This window comes from Mustela erminea, chromosome 8 (genome assembly GCF_009829155.1).
Source record: "Mustela erminea isolate mMusErm1 chromosome 8, mMusErm1.Pri, whole genome shotgun sequence".
In the NCBI taxonomy this organism is placed as follows: Eukaryota; Metazoa; Chordata; class Mammalia; order Carnivora; family Mustelidae; genus Mustela; species Mustela erminea.
This window is the reverse complement of record NC_045621.1, coordinates 13,894,895-13,917,022: the sequence shown is the minus strand read 5'-3', so window position 1 is coordinate 13,917,022 and position 22,128 is coordinate 13,894,895. Positions and strand designations below refer to the sequence as shown.

General features: G+C 36.8%; 1 protein-coding gene across 2 annotated transcripts in view; it reads right to left on the bottom strand.

The window, feature by feature from the left end:
- BMPR2 (bone morphogenetic protein receptor type 2) overlaps nucleotides 1-22,128 on the bottom strand; it is a 207,957-nt gene that overhangs the window by 107,996 nt on the left and 77,833 nt on the right. Inside the window, exon 1 of one of the 2 annotated variants that reach the window (XM_032354462.1) lies at nucleotides 10,473-10,915. The exons of the other annotated variant lie outside the window; for it this stretch is intronic. Within the exon in view, the coding sequence (XP_032210353.1) occupies nucleotides 10,473-10,548 (76 nt within the window). The 5' untranslated portion in view covers nucleotides 10,549-10,915. Of the gene's footprint in view, nucleotides 1-10,472; nucleotides 10,916-22,128 lie in introns of those variants that run through there. 2 annotated transcript variants of the gene reach the window in all.

Below are 22,128 nucleotides of genomic sequence, written 5' to 3'. Positions count from 1 at the left end.
CAAACTTGCATCAAGGAAGTTTATCAGCACTATTTTCCTAGTAGCATTTGTTCACTTTATGTCTGTGTATCACATTTTGATAATCCTCACATTATTTCAAACTTTTTTATTATTATTATGGTCATTATGGTGAAATTTGAATAGTGATCTTTGCTTTTACTATTGTAATTACTTTGGGTTGCCACAAACTTACAACTAAGTAAGATAGCAAACTTTTTTTTTTTTAAATATTTTATTTATTTATTTGACAGAGAGAGAGATCACAAGTAGGCAGAGAAGCAGGCAGAGAGAGAGAGGGGGAAGCAGGCTCCTCGCTGAGCAGAGAGCCTGATGCAGGGCTGGATCCCAGGACCCAGAGATCATGACCTGAGCTGAAGGCAGAGGCCTAACCCACTGAGCCACCCAGGCACCCCAGTAAGACAGGAAACTTAATTGACAAATGTTTTGTGTGTCCTGATAGCTCCAGTCACCAGCAGTTCCCTATTTCTCTGCTCTTTCCTTGGGCCTCCCTATTCTCTGTGACACAATACTGAAATTAGGCCAGTTAATAACCCTAAAATGGTCTCTATGTGATCAAGTGAAAAGAAGAATCACACATCTCCCACTTTCAATCAAAAGCTAGAAATATTTAAGCTTAGTGAGGAAGGTGTGCCCAGAGGCTAGACAGACTAAAACCTATGCCACTTATGTCAATTAGTCAAGTTGTGAACAAAGGAAAATTTCTTAAAGGGAATTAAAAGTGCTACTCCAGTGAACACATGAATGATAAGAAAACCAAACACCCTTATTGCTGATATAGAGAAAGTTTTAGTGGTCTGGGTAGAAGATCAAACCATACAACGTTCCCTTAAGTCAAAGCCTAATGCAGAACAAGGACCTAACTCTCTCCAATTCAATGAAGGCTGAGAGAGGTGAGGACACTGTAGAAGAAAAGCTAGAAACTAGCAGAGGTTGGTTCATGAGGTTTAAGTAAAGAAGCCATCTCTGTAACATAAAAGTGCAAGACGAAGCAAGTACTGATGGAGAAGCTGAATCAAGTTATCCAGAAGAACTAGCCAAAATAATTAATGAAAGTGGTTATACTAAACAACAGATTTTCAACATAGACAACACAGTCTTATACAGGAAAATGATGCCGTCTAGGACCTTCATAGTTAGAGAGAAGTCAATGCCTAGCCTCAAAGTTTCAAAGCACAGGCTGACTCTCTTCTTAGGAATTAATGCAACTGGTAACCAAGGTGAAGCCAATGCTCATTGACCAATCAAAAAATCCTACAGCCCCTAAGAATTACGCTAAACCCACTTCTGCTTGTACTCTATAAAAGGAACAACTAATCTGGATGATGGCACATCTGTCTACAATATGGTTTACTGAGTATTTTAAGCCCACTGTTGAGAGCTATTGCTCAGAAAAAAAAATTTCATGCTCATTGACAATACACATGGTGACCCAAGACTTCTGGTGGAGATGAACAGAGATTAATGCTGCTTTCATGCCTATTAACACATAATCCATTCTGTAGCCCGTAAATGCAAGAGTCATTTTGACTATCAAGTCTTATTATTTAAGAAATACATTTACTATGGCTGTGCCTGTCATAAACAGTGATTTCTCTGATGGATTTGGACAAAGTAAATTGAAAATCTTCTGGGAAGGATTCACCATTTGAGATGCCATTAAGAACACTCATGATTCATGGGAAGAGGTCAAAATATTGAAATGAACAAGAGTTTGGAACATTCCAACTCTCATGGACAATTCTGAGTAGTTCAAGGCCTCAGTGGAAGAAGTAACTGCAAAAGTGGCGAAAATCTAAGAGAACTAGAATTAGAAATAAAGCCTGAAGATGTGACTAAACTGCTATAATTACATGATAAAACTTGTATAGATGAGGAATTGGCTTTTTACAGATGAGCAAAGAAAGTGGTTTCTTAAGATAGATCTGCTCCTGATGAAGACACTGTGAAGATTATTGAAATGACAACAAAAGATTTAGAATATTACATAAACTTAGCTGATAAGGAGTGGCAGAGTTTGAGAGGATTGATCACATTTTTGAAAGAATTCTACTGTGGACTAAAATGCTATCAAACAGCATCATGTGCAACAGAGAAATTATCCTTGAAAGGAAGTTAACTGATGAGGTCAACTTCATTGTTGTCTTATTTTAAGAAATTGCCACAGACATCCAACCTTCAGCAACCACCACCCTGATCAGTCAGCAGACATGAACACCAAGGCAAGACCCTCCATCAGCAAAAAAATGATTCATCAAAAGCTCAGAGGAGGATCAGTATATTTTAGCAATAAAATAGATTTAAATTATGGTATGAATATTACTTTTTAGATGTAATGCTATTGTACATGTAATAGACTATAATATCGCATAAACACAACTTTTATATGCACTGGAAAATCAAGAAATTCATTTGATTCACTTTATTGTGATGTTCACTTTATTGCTGTGATCTGGAACCCACCACAATATTTCCAATGTAGGCCTGTATTTTGTTTGTTTGTTTTGTTTTGGTTGTCACAATGACTGAGGGGTCTTTGTTATGCTTTAAGTCCAATAGCCAGAGGTACTAAATGTTCTGCATTATGCAAAATAGCTTTCCTAGTAAAAGAACCATCCTCTCCAAAATGCTACCTCACTCCCCATAGTAGGGAGGTACCAAGGAAATTTATTATATGATTCCTGACCCTTAAGGAGATAGGAAAAAGTAATATATAAATAATTAATTCAAATTATATGAATATGTTTGTCAAATAACTAAGAGAATGTAAAAATATGTGATTTTTTATTTTCTTTACCATTTAGGTAATAAATTGAATCAAGTCAATTCTTACTGTCAAATGAACTGCTGCTTCTAGTTTAAAACTCATGTTTCTGAAATCTTGCCATTTGCAACAACGTGGATGGAACTAGACTATAAAGTATTATGCTATGTGAAATAAGCCAATCAGAGAAAGACAATTATCATATGATCTCTCTGATTTGAGGAATTAGAGAGGCAGGGCAGGGGGGTTGAGGAGGGTAGGGAGGGAAAAAAATAAAACAAGATGGGACCAGGGAGGGAGACAAACCATAAGAGACTCTTAGTCTCAGGAAACAAACTGAGGATTTCTGGGGGTTGGGGGAGGGGAGGGATAGGGTGGCTGGGTTATGGACATTGGGGAAGGTATGTGCTATGGTGAGTGCTGTGAATTGTATAAGACTGATGATTCACAGACCTGTACCCCTGAAGCAAATAATACATTATATGTTAATTTTTAAAAATACACTAAAAAGAACCCAACTCATGTTTCCTTGCTTTTCCTTTATCCTGGAATCTTCATTTTTGTGTCAAAACTGTTAGCACAGCTCATAATGAGCATCAGAGGCAAAGCTTGATTTTAGTTCCTTTTCACCAACCAGGGAATGGTAGACTAATACAAATGTTTATAGATTTAATTTTCTTTTTTCTTTTTAATCCCAACAATTTATTAGCAGGTATCTAAGTACTGTTCTCTCCCTCCCTCTTTTTTTTTTTTTTTTTTAGATTTTATTTATTTATTTGCCAGACAGAGAAATCACAAAGAGGCTGAGAGGCAGGCAGAGAGGAGTAAGCAAGCTTCCTGTTGAGCAGAGAGCCCCGGGATCCCAGGACCCTAAGATCATGACCTAAGCCCAAGGCAGAGGCTTGACCTTGTTTTCTTTGTACTATATATTTGACACTCATTGAATCCTTTCAATGTAAAGAGTTTGGTCTTCTTTGAGAATAGGAAAACAATACTTATGCTTTGATAACTGTTTTCATTCCTTTGTCTTATCTGTTTCAGAAATGACAGTAATATTATGAACACACAGTCTCCCAAATCAGTATATTCTATTTCATTGTTTTTGTATTTTCCTCTACTTCTGTGAGAGCCATTGAAGTTGTTCTTTCAGGACTCTTATTCAGTTTTATAGTATGTACCATGTCTGTTTCTTTATTTTCTTTAATACTAATTTTATTTTTCCTTTTGATTTTTTTTCCTTTCTAATACAAAAATTTCCAAACCACCAAAAAGTATGCCATTATCCATAGTACACATCATCCAGATCTAACACATAATATTTGGGGTTTAAATAGCTCTGAATATATTCTAAATGTTATGTTCACACCCAGAAATTTATCTAGACCCTTTCCCTGATCCAGTTTCTTGAAAAGTAACCACACTCATGAAATCTGTGTTTAACCTTTACATCTACTGTTTTATATTTTTACTACATATATACCCATAAATAGTACTTGGCATTGTTTGAAGGTACTTTCATGAATATTAAAGATTTTAAGTAATCCCTACACCCAACATGGGGCTCAAACTTTTAACTCTGAGATCAAGAGTCACATACTTTACCAACTGAGCCAGCCAGGTGCCCCTCGAGGGTGTTTTAAAAATCTCTATGAGGAGGTACCTCGGTGGCTCAGTCAGTTGAGTGTGAGGCTCTTGATTTCAGCTTAGGTCATGATCTCCAGGTAGTGATATTGAGCCCCAGGCAGGTTCTCTATACCCAGAGCAGACACTGTTTTTCCCTCTTCTCCCCGCTGCCCTTCCCCCTGCTCCTTGTGTGTGTGCCTGTCCGCATGTGTGTGGACGTGCTCTCTCTTAAATTAACTAGTTAATTAATTAAAATCTTTAAAACCTGCATGAAATTAGGGCACCTAGCTGGCTCAGTCAGTAGAGCATATGACTCTTGATCTTGGGGTCATGGGTTTGAGGCCCACACTGGGGGCAGAGTTTACTTTAAAAGAAAAAAAAAAAAACCTAAATAAAATGTAGTATATAGAACTCTGAAACCTTTTTTTTTTTTAAGATTTTATTTATTTGACAGAGAGAGAGAGAGAGAGATCACAAGTGGGCAGAGAAGTGGGCAGTCGGGGAGGGGGAGCAGGCTCCCCAATGAGCAGAGAGTCTGATGCGGGGCTCGATCCCAGGACCCTGAGATCATGACCCAAGCTGAAGGCAGAGGCCCAACCACTGAGCCACCCAGGCACCTTGAAACTTTTTTTTTTTTTTAATTTAAACATTATTGCTTATGAGAGTCATCAAAATTTACCGAATTTTTAATTATACCTGTCAAGATGTTAAGTACAAGAATGTTCTTCCTCCTTGTTTAAGAGTACTCTTGGGGACCTGACTGGCTCAGTCAGTAGAATGTGTATGTGATTCTTGATCTCAGGGTTGTAAATTCAAGCCCCACTTTGGGCATGAGGCTCAATGAAAGAAAGAGAGAGAAAGAAAGAAAGAAAAGAGAGAGAAAGAGAGAAAAAAGAAAAAGAGAAAGAAGAGAGAGAAAGAAAGAGAAAAGAAAAAAGAAAAAGGAAGGAAGAAAGAAAGGAAGGAAGGAGAGAAGGAACGAAGGAAGAAATGGGAAAGTCCTCTTATGGTTAACTTTTTCTTAATAGCATGGGTATTCTAATGCCAAACAATTTAAATACTATGGCCTTTTTTGTTTAACTTCATATAATTTTCAAATGCAGAATCAATCCCCAAGAATTACAAATATTGTTCCATTTCTCATGATAAGTACTTTTCATATTTTTATTTAACAGAATTGAGTAAAATTCTATTGAATAAATCATGTTTGCCAAATAACTAGAAGTGGTTTGAGTGTGAATATTCTGGATGAGAATAGCCAGGTGGTAGCTGACAAAAAGTTTGATAAGCAGTTATTCAAAAAACTAGACCTTCACAAAGAAAGGGAATTCACTTAAAGGGAAATGCTTAAAGCAAGAGTTCTAGCAGAGACAGTATGAAAATAACCTTATTTTTGGCAACAGGACATCATACTTTCTCACTCCAACATTTTGAGAACAGCCTACACTTTTTCCATCTTCAAGATATATAGCACAGAAGTTAGGCCAATTAATGTAAAACTCCAGAAATTGTACACAATTATAGAAAACAGCTTTTTCAAACTAACTCTACAAAAGCTTTTTAGAACTTAGTGATAATCAATTTATACACTGGAGAGATTTGGAAGACATGAAAACTGTAGTTATAAATAACAGTTTACTTATAGGCAGATACATACTGAAGAACAAAATAAATAAGAAAATTGGTTTAAAGAATGTAAAAAATACACATGTCAAATAAAAGGCAACTGAAATAAAGAGAAATGTGAAGATGAAAGAAATGATTACATCTTGGCTAGCATCTACTTTGAATATCTGTTAAACTCAAAGATACAGAAGGACTAAAAAGGAGAGTTTGAAATAGGGCAGAGCCAAATTCTAACAGGAGGCACTGACAAAGAAAACAAGGAAATGAAGCACTCAAATTTTTTAAAAATCAGTTTACCTAAAGATACAAATGTACTGATCCGAAGGAGCACACGTACCCCAATGTTTATGCAGCAATGTCCACAATAGCCAAACTATGGAAAGAGCCTAGATGTCCATCAAAGGATGGATAAAGAAGATGTGGGGTGTGTGTGTGTGTGTGTGTGTGTGTACACACACACACACCATGGAATATTATGCAGCCATCAAAAAATGAAATCTTGCCATTTGCAATGACGTGGATGGAACTGGAGGGTATTATGCTAAGTGAAACAAGTCAATCAGAGTAAGACAATTATCATATGATCTCCCTGATATGAGGAATTTGAGAACTAAGACAGAGGATCATAGGGGAAGGGAGGGAAAAACGAAACAAGATGAAATCAGAAAGGGAGACAAACCATAAGAGACTCTTAATCTCAGGAAACAAACAGGGTTGCTGGACAGGGAAGGGGTGGGAAGGATGGGGTGGCTATATGATGGACAATGGGGAGGGTATGTGCTATGATGAGTGCTGTGAATTGTGTAAGGCTGATGAATCACAGACCTGTACCCTGAAGCAAACAATACATCCTATGTTAATAGAATTTAAAAATTTTTATTTAGAATTAAATTAAATATTAAATTAAATTAAATTAGCTATTAAATAAATATTAGAATAAAAAATTTATAAAATTTTAGGTTGTTTCCATTAAAAAAATCAGTTTTATAGATATGTTAAATGAATGTTTTCCCCAAGAAAGTAACATTATACAGAACTGACAATATATTATCATGCCATTTAAACTGAAGATGTCCCACCATTTACTTAAAAAAACAGAACTTTGTAACCTGTGGTGTTTTTTGGGGTTTTTTTTTTTTTTTCATTTTAAGTAGACTCTATAACCAACATGGAGCTTGAACTCACAACCCTGAGATTAAGAGTTGCATGCTCAGACACCTGGGTGCCAGTTAAGCATCTGCCTTCAGCTCTCTTGCTCTCAAATAAATAAATAAAACATTAAAAAAAAAAAAAAGAGTTGCATGCTCTACTTACTGGGCCAGCCCGGAACCCATTTGTAACCTATGTTTTTTGTTGTTGTTGTCATTCTTTGAGAAGTACCTCGTTCTATTGTTTGATACTGGTTTGGGAAATGAAAGTTTGAGGAGAATTACCATGTTTCCAAAGATCTCAATGGCTTATCTGTAGCAATCAAAAGAAGAATAAAGAAAAAAGAAACCATGGGGCACCTGGGTGGTTTAGTCAGTTAAATGTCTGACTCTTGGTTTCAGCTCAGGTCATGATCTCATGGATCCTAAGAGTCAGGCTCCCTGCTCAGCAGGGAGCCTGCTTGAGATTCTTTCCCTCTGCCCCTTCCCCCACTTGTATACGTGGGCACGTGCACACTCTCTCTTTCAAATAAAGAAATCTTTAAAAAAAAAAAAATGAAACCATAGCTTTCTAAAAATAAATTGATGTATTTTATTATTTTTCTTTCCTCTTTTATTCCAAAAACATTACTGATACATATTCTTGAAGAAATCACCAGAAACATATGATTGTCATAAGAAACTGTTAACTCATATCCACGTAAATGAGTTATAGTAATATATATTCCTATAATAGAGCCAATATCAAGATCTATTACATGGGACTTTATTATAAAATTTTATTATTTGATAGTTTATAAATGGCTAATTTTTCAAATATTCTCTGCTATTCTAAAATCAGATCTCCACTTATAAAAAATCTAGAAATAGATGTCTCAGTATAATACTTATAGGGAGCACACATTAATAAATAACTGACTCGGTGACCAATACATATACAGAACTATGCTAAATGCTGTATGAGATAGTAAAGTATTTACAAGACAATTATCATTGGTTCAAAGTTTGTTCAATGAATAATTAGAGAGCACCTTCACAGTTACAAAAATTGTGTCAGAAGAAACAAAAAACCCTGCACTGTCTGAAGCAATAAATAACTGAACTAGATATGACCACCACAATATACAAAACCCAAAACAAACACAAGGCTATTGTTCTAGCTCAAAATCTTACAACATGAAGTTTCATCTCATTCATTATTTTGAGGCACCTGGCTGGCTGGGTTGGAAGAGCATGCGACTCTTGATCTCAGGATCATGAGCTCAAGCCCCATGTTGGGTGTATAGTTATTTAAATAAATGAATAAATACTTTAAAAATGTCATTCATTATTTTGGATCAGGTGCTAATAATACTAGTGTGGACACATAGACAATAAATCCATTTTGAAAACGGGCAATTTGAAGGACAGCAATATAGGGTTACTAGAAAGGTATATACCCCTCTAAAATTAACAAATTGGTATGTAGCACATTAAAAAAAATAAAGACAAAAAGGAAGGAAGGAAGGGAAGGGAGGAGGAAAGGAAGAATGCCAACCAACTCATACATTTATTGTTATTAGAAAGAAGAGTTCATACTACTCTGCACCTTCTAGGAGACAGCCATCTCCAAACCCAGGTTCACCATGGCTTGCAGAGATGTAGGAATGAGCTTTGAAAAGTGCTCTATATATAGAAACAATCTTTCTGATCAGATCTGAAACAATTAGCAAAACTACTTTAAAGTAAAAATTATACAAAAGAACCCACTAGGATAATAACACAGCAAGCAGGAGGCTTTCAAAACAAAAACAAAAACTTTAAAATAAAACTAATCACTGCACCCAAACAAAAAACACTACTTTCTAAAAGAGTCCATTATGTAGGTGTTCACTGAGGAGAGCAGACTCCAAGGTAGATGCAATCAGAGCTTTGTCTCTTAACCCAAAATAGTACTAACATCTTTCTTATGATCCATAATGATCTTGAAAGCACTAAAGACACTGTCTATGCAGTATAATTTTCTGCAAAGACAGAAATACTCTATAATCTGTACTGCCCAATAAAATTGTCACTAGCTACATATGGCTATTAAGCACTTGAAATATGGTTAATGCAACTAGGAACTAAAGTTTTTTACTGTTTAACTTCAATCAATTTTTTTCAACGATTTTTTTCATTTATTTATCTGAGAGAGAGCAAGCATGCGCACAAGGGGAGGAACAGAGAGAGGGGGACAAGCAGACTGCACTGAGCACAGAGCCTGACAAGGGGCTTGATCTCACCACCCTGAGATCAGGACCTAAGCCAAAATCAAGAGTCGGATGCTTAACCAACTGGGCCACCAAGGTACCCCATTAACTTCAACTAATTTAAATACAAATTTAAACAGAGACTGCTATGGACTTATTCCTCCTCAAAATTCACTATGATGGTGTTCAGAGACGAAGCCTTTGGGAGGTAATCAGGTTTAGTTGAAATCATGAGGGTAAGACTTTGATGACGGGATTAGTGCCCTTAGAAGAAGAAAAATCAGACAGCTTGCTTCCTGTCTCTCCCCCATCCCTCTCCACCATGTGAGAACACAGCCAGAAGATAGGCATCTACAAACCAGGAAGAGAGAGTTTAACTGGGAAATGAATGAGCCAGCACCTTGAACTTGGACTTCCCAGCCTCTAGAACTGTGAGAAATAAATTCCTGTTGTTTAAGCCATTCAATCTAGGGAATTTTGTTATGACAAGCTAATATAGCTTTGTGCCTATATTAGATAGTGCAGCTCTAGTAGTTTATATATCAGGCACTACATATAAACAAAAATAGCTTGAGATTATACTCACTTTTTGCTTTTATTTTTTAAAGTACAACCGTAAACTGTTACAACAATCCTGCTCCTCCAAAAAGATTTCATTTTCCTAGCCTCAGAGAAAGTACTATAAAAGAGTTCTTAGTATCTTAACATCTTACTAGGTTAGAAAAGGTCATCAGACTGTAACCAAGAATTATATATCAGGTCTCTTGCAAAATTTATTTCCTGCAAATAGCCTTTTTTCTTAGATAAATGGAAGTTTAAAACATTAGTATTCCACTAGTATCTTGATATTTAAATTTTACTTTATCAGAAATAAATAAGAAAATAAAATGAGGAGGATTTCAGTTTTATTCCAATGTTCTGCTCATCTTCCTGATAGCACTCTTTACCAAAACTTAAAAGAATTAACAGCATCCCTTCCTAAAGCTTATGATTAAAAGTAATCAATAGAATTAAAGCGGAAAGGTAAAATTTTTGGAAATGAAGAGACTATAAAGTACTTACTCAAAAAAGCTGACCACGGTATAAATTGAGCTGAGATCCATAACTGAACCATGTTACTTCTTTGTTTGATTTTCATTTCCAGAGTGCTTAAGATGGTATATAAGTGCCTGCATGATCTAGCAACTGCAAATCCCTCTACCTTCACCCCAACAGAGGCCCGAGAGTACCATCTTTCTCACCTAAGAGTCTCTGTTAATTCTATTCCCTCTACCTGGAATGCATAATTTACTTAACTCCCACTCATCTTAACTTTTTTTCTTCAAAGAATCTTTCCCTAATCACCCCAGACCAGTGATGGGGGAACCCATATTATATGCTCTATAGCATTCCATTCTTCACAAAATCTCTACACTAACTATTGTAATATGCCTGGCTTAACTCACCAAATTGTAAACTCTGTGGCAGCAGGATCTGAATTCTTGTACACTACTGTGTTTTTAGCACATGGCATTATGCCCAGCATTCAATATATATTTACTGAATAAGTAAATAATTGATGTGTTTCCTTCCCCTATTTTTTTGCCAAGGACAAGAAGTATTACTAGAATTATTTTTTCAAGTGAACAAAAGGTAGGGCATACCAGCAAAAGAAAAATGAATGTCCATGCAAAAACAAGTACAATAGTAGCTTTATAATAGCCCCCAAAATGGAAGCAATCCAAATCCAAAAATTAGTGAATGGAACAACAAAATGTAATATATCCACATAATGCTGCTAAGCAGTAAAAGGAATAAACTATTGACACATGGAACAATATGGATGAATTTCAATATCATTGTGAAAATGGTGTCACTGTGAAAAACACTATACATGAGATCATAGAATTTCATTAATATGAAAATCCCATTTATATGAAATCCTAGAAAATACAGAGTTATCTAAAGCAGATCAGTGGTTGCCTCATGCTAGTGGCAGAGGTGAAAAACAGACTACAGAAGGGCACACAGAATCTTTGAGAGATGATGAAAATGTTCTATGTTGATTGTGGGGGGTGTTCATGAGTATATACATTACAAAAATTCATCAGATTTTACAGTTTAAACATACGCAGTTTATACTTCAACTAAGTCCATTTATTAAAAAGCAGAAACACGTACAAAGCTCAACAAGAAAGAGAAACTTTTTGCATGTTGTGAACAACTGATATATAAAGATGTTTTATTAAGTCAAATCTATAATCCTTTTAAAAGCAGGTCCTATGGGGGCGCCTGGGTGGCTCAGTGGCTTGGGCCTCTGCCTTCGGCTTGGGTCATGGTCCCAGGGGCCTGGGATCGAGTCCCGCATGGGGCTCTCTGCTCAGCAGGGAGCCTGCTTCTCCTCATCTCTCTCTCTGTCTGTCTCTCTGCCTAATTGTGATCTCTCTCTCTGTCAAATAAATAAATAAAATCTTTAAAAAAAAAAAAAAAAAGCAGGTCCTATGGATGAATGTAAGTTTTCTCTTCAGCTTTGTTGGCAGGATTTTTTAAGACTTTCACTGTCCATTTGAAAAGTTAAAATTTCCCACTTTTGTGAAAGCCTGCTTCTCCAATGAATAAATTTTGTAGCGTTCTCATGTACTAAGACTTTTTAAAGAATAACTTCAGTATATGTGCTTATAAATTGTGGTCCCCATCTTGAATGGTTCATTTGGCAAAAATAAGTTCACAAGTTAATGAGTAAGTAATTGCTCATAAAACATCACTGAGAAATGTGTAAAAAAAGAAAACTTTCACTGTCCATCTAAACAATCCAAGAGTCACATAACACCCATTTTTCAGTAGCTGTGACATTATTTATCTGTACTGGAGAAGTCTAAATGCCTTATCTTTACCCTAGAACAAAGTTCAGGGACTAATTCTGGGTATGTTTGTGTGTTTGGCTTCTGTTTATCTAAGTGTCAAAATGAACTATCTAAAATAAACAACAAGAACCTTGCATAACAGAGGCAAATAAGAGAATAGCTGAAGCAACAATATCCTTTTCCTAGAACACAAATTTCTCAGGACAAACACAATTAGGATTTCAGAGTATCACTACAATTCTATTAAGAAATAAACAAGGGAAAGAGTGGCTTAACCTAACAGAAATGTCCCTATAAAATCTGGTATAAACTTAAATTTATAAAATTGGATTATAATAAATCAAGTATAATAAATAAGTCCCTTATAGGGGTGCCTGGGTGGCTCAGTGGGTTAAAGTCTCTGCCTTCGGCTCAGGTCACGGTCTCAGGGTTCTGGGATCAAGCCCCACGTCCTGGGATCGAGCCCCACACTGGGCTCTCTGCTCTGCGGAGAATCTGCTTCCTCCTCTCTCTGCCTGCCTCTCTGACTACTTGTAATCTCTATCAAATAAATAAATAAAATCTTAAAAAAAAATAAGTCCCTTATTATTCTAATCCTTTTAAAAATTAAATAATTACACCTTAAATTATGTATTTCTGTATCCACATTACAACAGATTAAACTATCATTCTGCTGAACGTTCCCATAATGTCCAAGAGAGAGCAGAGTGGGAAGATGATTACAATCTCCATAAGGTGCACCTTTAAGATGGGTTCAGTGATTCACTGACAGGACTCATAGGACTCCTACTCACAAGTATAATTTGTTACAGCAAAATAGTACAAACCAAAATCAACAAAGGAAAAAGCCATAGGCGAGGTGAGATTTGAAGAAAATCAGGTACAAGCTTCCAAGAGTCTCTTCCCCATGGAGTCATACATGAGGCACTTAATTCCTCCAGCAGTGAAATATGACAAATATGTGAAATGCTATTGAATTAAGGAAGCTTATTAGAGATTCAGTGCCCAAAGTTTTTATTGGGGAGCTTGTCATGTAGGCACCCTCTACCTAGCACAAACTGATCAGAACATAAACCAAGGGCACCTGGGTGGCTCAGTAGGTTAAAGCCTCTGCCTTCGGCTCAAGGTCATGATCCCAGGGTCGTGGAATTGAGCCCCACTTCGGGCTCTCTGCTCAGCAGGGAGCCTGCCTCTCTGCCTACTTGTGATCTCTGTATGTCTGTCAAATAAATAAATAAAATCTTAAAAAAAAAAAATACATAAACCAAAATGCCAGACTCCCAGAAGAAAAGGAGATGCTCAATACAAACCATATTATCTGTATAAACAGTTTAGATATAACAAATCAATCTTATCAGTTATGAAAGGGTAGGAACACTCCCAAAATCTAATTTCTCATATGCCAGCCAAGCGCCAACTTATAAGCAAACCCTTCTAAAGAAAGCAAGACTACTATGTTAACGCCTTTTCTGCATAGATGCCTAAAAAGAAAGGCAATCAAAAGCTGATTAAGGGGCGCCTGGGTGGCCAGTCCATTGAGTGTCCAACTCTTAATTTTAGCTCAGGTCAAGATTTAAGGGTCATGAACCCCACATGGGGCTCTGCACTCACCAGGGTCTCTTCTTGAGATTCTCTCTCTCCCTCTCCCTCTGCCCCCACCTGCTCCCTCTAAAATAAATAAACCTTTTTTTAAAAAAGGTTAACTAGGCTCTACAGGAGGCAGGGACCCCCTTCTTTGTTGAAGCTCTGCCACCTTAGAATCCAGAAGTGCTTTGGGACCCAGCAGCATCATAAGACCAACGGACTCCTCCTTCAGAGCAGCTGAAATGGTTTCTGCCTCATACGTAAATGTGTCAAGGGAACGGAGTCACAAACAACCCACTAATATTACTGAGTGTTGTGGCCACTGGCATTTTGAAATAAGATCAAGTTGATAGAAAAAAATTTTTTTTCTTAAAGGTTAACTAAAATACACACAAATAGGGGTGCCTGAGTGGCTCAGTTGGTTAAATATCTGCCCTCAGTTTCTTGATCTCAAGGTCCTGGAATCAAACCTCACGTCAAGCTCCCTGATCAGCGGGGAGTTTACTTCTCCCTCCTCTCAGTTCATGCATTTGCTGCCTCACTCTCTCTCTCTCTCTCTCCCTTTCAAATAAATAAATAAAATATTTTAAGAAAAAAAAAATATACACAGATACATTCACCAACTCAGAGTTGACAAAATCTGTTAGGTAATCCAAGCACACTCAAACATCAATGAGATACATTGTTCTCCCCTAATTCATAGCAACACTAAGCCATAAAAAAAAAAAACCACACAGATAAGCCACGCCCAAACCTCCAAGAGATTTATATACCCAGGGGCCTACGAACACTCATGCAACGATTCAAATACTTATTAAGTACCTGTTCTATGCCAGGCATTATTCTAAATCTGAAAATATGAGAATAAAATACAGTGTACATACATAACGTAATAGTGCCCCTACCCTCAAAGTCCTTAAATTCTAGTGATAAAAATAAACAAGTCATAAAACAAATACATTAAGAGTTTCATAAAAACACTTTGGATGACAGTTTTTCTTCCCATGTTGCAATCAATGATCACTCTAGCTATTCTGACAGAGTAAATTTTAGAATATCCTGAAAATATTCTTTATCCACATAATTTGCCACAGCTTTCCTGGAGAGCAACTTGGTGTTTTACATAAAAATTTTTTTAAGATTTTATTTTTAAGTAATCTTCACACCCAATGTGGGGCTGGAATTTGCAACCCCAAGATAAAGAGTCACATGCTTCAAGGGACAGAGCCAGCCAGACACCCCATTCATAAAAATTTTTAATGTAGATGCCCTTAGGCCCCCAAATTCTCTTTCAAGCTATTATACTAAAGAAATAACAGATATGTAAATATATATGTATACTTATAGGAACATCATTTAAAATAGTAAAAATTGGAAATAATCAATTCTCTCTGATAAATATTCAGGCTATCAAAACCAGAGTATATCCAAAATAAAATACTATGCAGTCATAGGAAGTTGTTTAGATTTGGTTTGTTGACATAGGGAAAAAAAAACTACAAGATTTTTTTAAATGGAAAACACCATGTTAAACATTGGCACAACATAATTTCTTTTTTGTTCATTAATGTACGAGAGAGAGAATATGTGTGTGTGTGTGTGTGTGTGTGTAAAAGGACTAGAAGCATATATTCCAAAATGTGGTGAGATTAGGAATTGGTATTATTAGTACACTATTATACACAACTAAAATGACATCAAAACTGAAGGTCTAATAGGCCCATCACTATGGTATACAGATAGACAATTAACTAGTAAAAACAGAAGCAAATGTAAAATTCTAGAAATTAAAAGTTGTTGCACATATTTAATTACACAGAATTCTCAGTAAATAAATTTTTTTTAAGATTTATTTATTTGGGGGATGCCTGGGTGGCTCAGTCAGTTGGCCATCTGCCTTTGGCTCAGGTTGTGATCCCAGGGTCCTGGGATAGAGTTCCTCATCAGGCTCTTTGCTCAGTGGGGAGCCTGCTTCTCCCTCTCCCTCTGCCTGCCATTCCCTCTGCTTGTGCTCTTTCTCTTGACCAATAAATAAATAAAATCTTAAAAGAAAAAAAAATGTTTATTTATTTGAGAGAGATGGCAGAGTGAGAGAGAGCACAAGAGGTGGGGAGGGGCAGAGGGAGAAGCAGCCTCCCCGCAGAGCAGGGAGCCCAATTCCAGGATCCTGAGATCATGACCTCTGCTGAAGGCAGACAGTTAACCAACTGAGCAACCAGGCACCCAGTATACTAATCCTCAAGTTTTAAGGGGCTTATATAAGATTATATTTATATATCTTGAAGAATATCTATAATAAAAGGATAAGGGGTAGCACCCGGGGGGCTCAGGAGGTTAAGCATGGGACTTGTGATTTTGGCTCAGGTCATGATCTCATGGGTCCCAGGATTTGGCCCTAAATTGGACTCCATGGTTAGCACGGAATCTGTTAGGATTCTCTGCCTCTAGCTCCACCACTCTCCTGACTCACATGCACATGCATGTGCTCTCCAAAATGAATGAATGAATGAATAAATGAATGAATCTTTAAAAAACAAACAACAAAAAAAAGTAAAACAGGACTGAGGGGCACCTGGCTGCTTCACTCAAAAAAGCATGTGACTCCTGATCTCAGGGTTGTGAGTTTGAGCTCCATAATGGGCTTAAGGGGCTCTTTGGGATTATGAAAAATAAATAAATAAATAAATAAATACTTAAAAAAATAAACAAGTAAAAATAAAAGGAGTGAGGCACTGTCCTGAAGTATTTATTGATGGAATGTAGCAAAGATGTCACATATTTACTATTCTTTGCACAAAAGTCTAATTCATTAATAAAGTTATTTCGTTCAGTTTTTTAGAGATTAAGAAGCTTAAGATATACTTCTAAATGAAGAGTTAATTCTTTTTTTTTTTTTTTTTAAGATTTTATTTATTTATCAGAGAGAGAGAGGGGGAGAGAGCGAGCACAGGCAGACAGAATGGCAGGCAGAGGCAGAGGGAGAAGCAGGCTCCCCGCCGAGCAAGGAGCCCGATGTGGGACTCGATCCCAGGACGCTGGGATCATGACCTGAGCCGAAGGCAGCTGCTTAACCAACTGAGCCACCCAGGCGTCCCTGAAGAGTTAATTCTATAGGTAAAAAAGGGTGAATAAGGAGACCTGGTTGGCTCAGTTGGTTGGGCAACTGCCTTCGGCTCAGGTCATGATCCTAGAGCCCTGGGATCGAGTCCTGCATAGGGCCCCCAGGTCCATGGGGAGTCTGCTTCTCCCTCTGACCTTCTCCCCTCTCATGCTCTCTCTCTCATCCTCTCTCTCAAGAGAGTGTTTTGTTTTTAAAGATGAACCAAAGAGTGGACTGTTTGATCCAAAGTTGATCACATCTCTACTGCTCTAAAAAAAACTCTGGCAACCTCCACAAAAATATTTCTACCCTTGGGACGCCTGGGTGGCTCAGTTGGTTAAGCAGCTGCCTTCGGCACAGGTCATGATCCCAGCGTCCTGGGATCGAGTCCCACATTGGGCTCCTTGCTCAGCGGGGAGCCTGCTTCTCCCTCTGCCTCTGCCTGCCATTCTGTCTGCCTGTGCTCGCTCTCTCCCCCTCTCTCTCTCTGATAAATAAATTTAAAAAATCTTTAAAAAAATATATATATATATATATATTTAAAAAATATATATTTCTACCCAAAAAAGTTCCACATACAGAACACACTTACTAGTCTTTAAAAAACCATGATATAGTGTGTGTGTGTGTGTGTGTGTGCGCACACACACACACACATATAAACAAACCAAAAAAGCAACCCAGGCAAACGTGTGAAGCAATCAGAACTCTCAAACATTGCTACTGAAAATGTTAAACAGTAAAGACACTTTGGAAAAGTTGGGCAGTTTCTTATAAAAGTAAACATATACTTATATGCTACTTAGCAATTTCCCTTCTAAGTACTCCATGAAATGAAAACATATGTTCTCACAAAGACTAGTATACAAGATATTCATTCACAATGGTATTATTCACAACAGCCTAAAGAATACTACTCAGCAATAGAAAGGAATGAATTCCAGATACATGTAACAACACTGGTGAATCTAAAAATCATATCCTAATGAAATAAGTCAGACATAAAAGAATACACATTATATAACTCCATGTATTAAAATACAAATACACATACACAAATACAAAAATGCCTAATTTACCACAAAACATAAAGTCGTTAATTTTTAAATTTTTATTATTTTTTTAATTTGAGAGTAAGAGAGAGAAGGCAAGGGACAGAGGGAGAGGGAGAGAGAATCCCAAGCAGGCTCCACACCCAGTACAGAGCCAGACAAGGGGCTCGATCTCACCACCCTGATATCATGACCTAAACCGAAATCAAGAGTCAGACGTTTAACTGCTGAACCACCCAGCTGACTCTATATTTTTGTTTTTATTTTTTAATTTTTTTAAAGATTTTTATGTATTTATTTGACAGTGAGAGAGGGAACACAAGCAGGAGGAGTGGGAGAGGGGGAGCAGGCTTCCCACTGAGCAGGGAGCCTGATATGGGGCTTGATCCCAGGACCCTGAGATCATGACCTGAGCTGAAGGTAGATAATTAATGACTGAGCCACTCAGGAGCCTATTTTTTGTTTTTAAAGATGAAAAGGCATAAGACATACTTCTAAGTGAACACTTAGTCCTACATTAATTTATTACACTAATTAATAATCAATTTTACATATAAAAAATACTAAAGATAAAATTATAGAGACTGAAAATTACAGAGACAGACACTGATGGTAGTCTGGAGCAAGGGGTGAAAGCAGAAAGCAAGGGTAAACAGGCAAGAGGAAAAATTCTAAGGATGAAAATGTTCTTAATGATTGTGGTGGTGGTTACACAACCATATTCATTTGCAAAAACTTAACAAGCTGAAGGGTACCTGGGTTGCTCAGCTGGTCAAACGTCTGCCTTTGATTCAGGTCATGATCCTGGGGTCCTGGGATTGAACCTCCCATGAGGCTCCCTGCTCAGCAGCAAGTCTGTGTCTGTGTCTCCCTCTGCCCCTTCCCCTTCCTCTCTTGCTCATGCTTGCTCTTTCTCTTTCTCTTTAATAAAATCTTAAAAAAAAAAAAAATTAACAAGCTGAATACTTAAAAGGGCGAGTGCTATTTTATTTAAATTAAACTTCAACAATCCTGCACAGAAAAAACAAAAACTAAGCTGACAACCCAGCCAGAACCTACTATACACTATCCACCAAAACAAACTAAAAACATCTCCAAAGTCCTAGGTAAACTATACGTACTATTCAGTCAAATGTCATTATAATAATAGATACATACACATGGGCAGACAAGTGTATGTATCTGCTCCCAAATATCTAAGAATATAAATTCTTAAAAGAAAGTGCTAGGCTTTCACTTTACCCAGCTGTTCATTCTTATGTAAATCATACCAAACTACTTATTTATACATACAACTGTGTCTTTTATAATATAATTGATTCCAGAAAGAATAGAGCAAATTAAATTGAGAGGGGAAAACTTACTAGTTCAGTAAAACATAGTGCATTGGAGAAAGTGCTGACCTGGGAATCAAAAGAACATGTCTTTCTAAGGACATAATGGAAGACAGAAATATTGTTTTATTAAAAAGCAAAAGGCCCAATTTTATATTATTAATATATCAAGATCTTCTCTTAGGGGATGCCAGGATGGCTCAGTCATTGAACGTCTGCCTTCACTTGGGTTATGGTCCTGGGGTCCTGGGATCCAGCCCCACATCAGGCTCCCTGCTCAAGCAGGAAGCCTGCTTCTCCCTTTCCCACTCCCCCAGGTTGTGTTTCCTCTCTCGCTGTGTATCTCTTTCTTTCAAATAAATAAATAAAATCTTAAAAAAAACATTTCTCTTAGTTTATTTTCCCATCACACTAAATAAAGGCCTCTTTCTTTTCAGAGATTCAGTAAGTGTTCACATCTATATTTTTTATTTGATTAGTTCTTCCCTTCTTTTTTTTAAAGACTATTTGTTTTTCAGAGCAGTTTTAGGCTAACAGCAAAATTCAAAAGGTACAGGTATTTCCTGTATACATTAGCCCTCACACACGCATAGCCATTACGCGAGGCTCTATCTCATGACCCTCTGAGATCATGACCAGAGCTGAAATAAAAAATCGAATGCTCAACTGACTGAGCCACCTATTTGTTACAAATGATGAAAATTCACTGACATTTCATAGTCACCCAAAGCCTACAGTTCATTCTTGGTACTGTACATTCTATGGGTTTCGTGAGATATATAATGAAATATCTCTATCATTTCAATATCATACAGAATATTTTCAGTACCCTAAAATGTTGATTTCTATTTTACTCTATTTTCTCATTGCCTGTTTTTTAAAATTATTTTTTACTGTTTATCATTATAATCTATCTGTCACTAATTTGTGTGGTATGAAATGGACTATAAGTTAACTTTTACCCAAAAGCAAACTAATCTTTCCATCCCTACACATTAAATAAACCTACATTTACCACTTAAAAAAACAAAAACAAAAAACAAGCAAACCTCTCCTCTCCCAAAAAAAAAAAAAAAAAAAAAAAACCAACACCATAGGTCTCTCTCTCTTTTTTAAGTTTTTATTTAAATTCATTAGTTAACATAACAGTGTAATATTAATTTCTGGTGTACAATATAGTGATACAACACTTCCACACAGCACTCAGTGCTTATCACAAATACATTCCTTAATTCTCATCACCTATTTAAACCATCCTGTCACCCACCTCCCCTCTGTGTTTTGGTCTTACTTCTGTCACCAAGCAGATTACAAGGTTAATTGAAACAAATTACACAATTTTTCCAGGTTTCAATCTAGAAATCAAAAAATTGTTGAACTTTCTTTAAGGTCCTGTCTAACTCAACATCTTGGGTTACATAATTCTAAAAATTTCTTCAGAAGAGTATGTACCCGAAATACTTTATTTCAAAATTAATCATTCAAGAAAATAAGATAAAAGAGGGCACCTGGGTAGCTCAGTTGGTTAAGCAACTGCCTTCGGTTCAGGTCATGTGGATCGAGCCCCACACTGGGATTCCCTGGTCAGCGCAGAGTCTGCTTCTCCCTCTGACCTCTCCCCTCTCATGCGCTCTCTCTCTCAAATAAATAAATAAAATCTTAAACCAAAAAAAAAGAAAGGGAAAGAAAAAGAAAACAAAACAACTCTATTCTATGAATATAAGTTTAAACTCTATGAGGAAAAACTCCCTTGGGAATTATTTAGCAAGATTTTAAAGCAATAACTCAGTTTTCTTACTTGTAAGATTAAAATTTTGTAAAATTTTGCTGAGCAAAGTTAAACATTCCTGTGAATGACAAAAATAGCAAAATCTAGACTGACGAAAAAGGATATGATTGTATTTCTTTCAGTAAAGTCCTCACCCAGGGACAAGTGTACCCCCCAGAGGACATTTGGCATTGTTTGGAGACCATTTTACTCCGGCATCTGTGAATAGAGACCAGGAACGCTGCTAACAATTTTACAATGCACATACGCTTCCCCCATGCACACACACATAAAGAATTATCCAGCACAAGGTGTCAACAGTGCCAAAGTAGAAAAACCCTGCTCTAAGAATATTACAATGCAATTTTTTCTTCTCAGTGGGCAGAGACGTACCAATAGAAATATCCTGTTTAGAAATCTAAGTAAACAAAAAGGCATATTCTTTCTTTCTTTTGTTTTCTTTTTTAAAGATCTCATTTATTTGACACAGAGCACAGGTGGAGGAATGACTAGCATGGGAAAAGGGAATAGCAGGCTCCCAGATGAACAAGGAGCCCGATGCAGGGCTCCATCCTAGGACCTGAGATCATGACCTGAGCTGAAGGCAGTTGCTTAAACAACTGAGCCACCCAGGCATCCCAGCATGTTCTTTCTTGAACCAATCCTGAAAGACTTTTCTATATGATATATCCAGGAAATTACAATAGCACCCACCAAGATTGCTATAAGCAATAGAAATGTTTACAAGGATGTAGAGAAATTGGAACCCTCCTATATTGCTGGTGGGAATATAAAATTGTACAACTACTTTAAGGAACAGTCTGGCAGATCCTCAAAAGCTTAAACATAGAACTACCACATGACCCAATGATTACTCTTTTAGGTATGTACCCAGAAAACTGAGAACATATATCCACATAATAACTGTACACTAATGTTCATAGCAGAATAAGTCATAAGAGAAAAAAAAAACTTGGAAGCCACTCAAATTTTCATTGACTAATGAATGCATTAATAAAATGTGATATGGCCATACA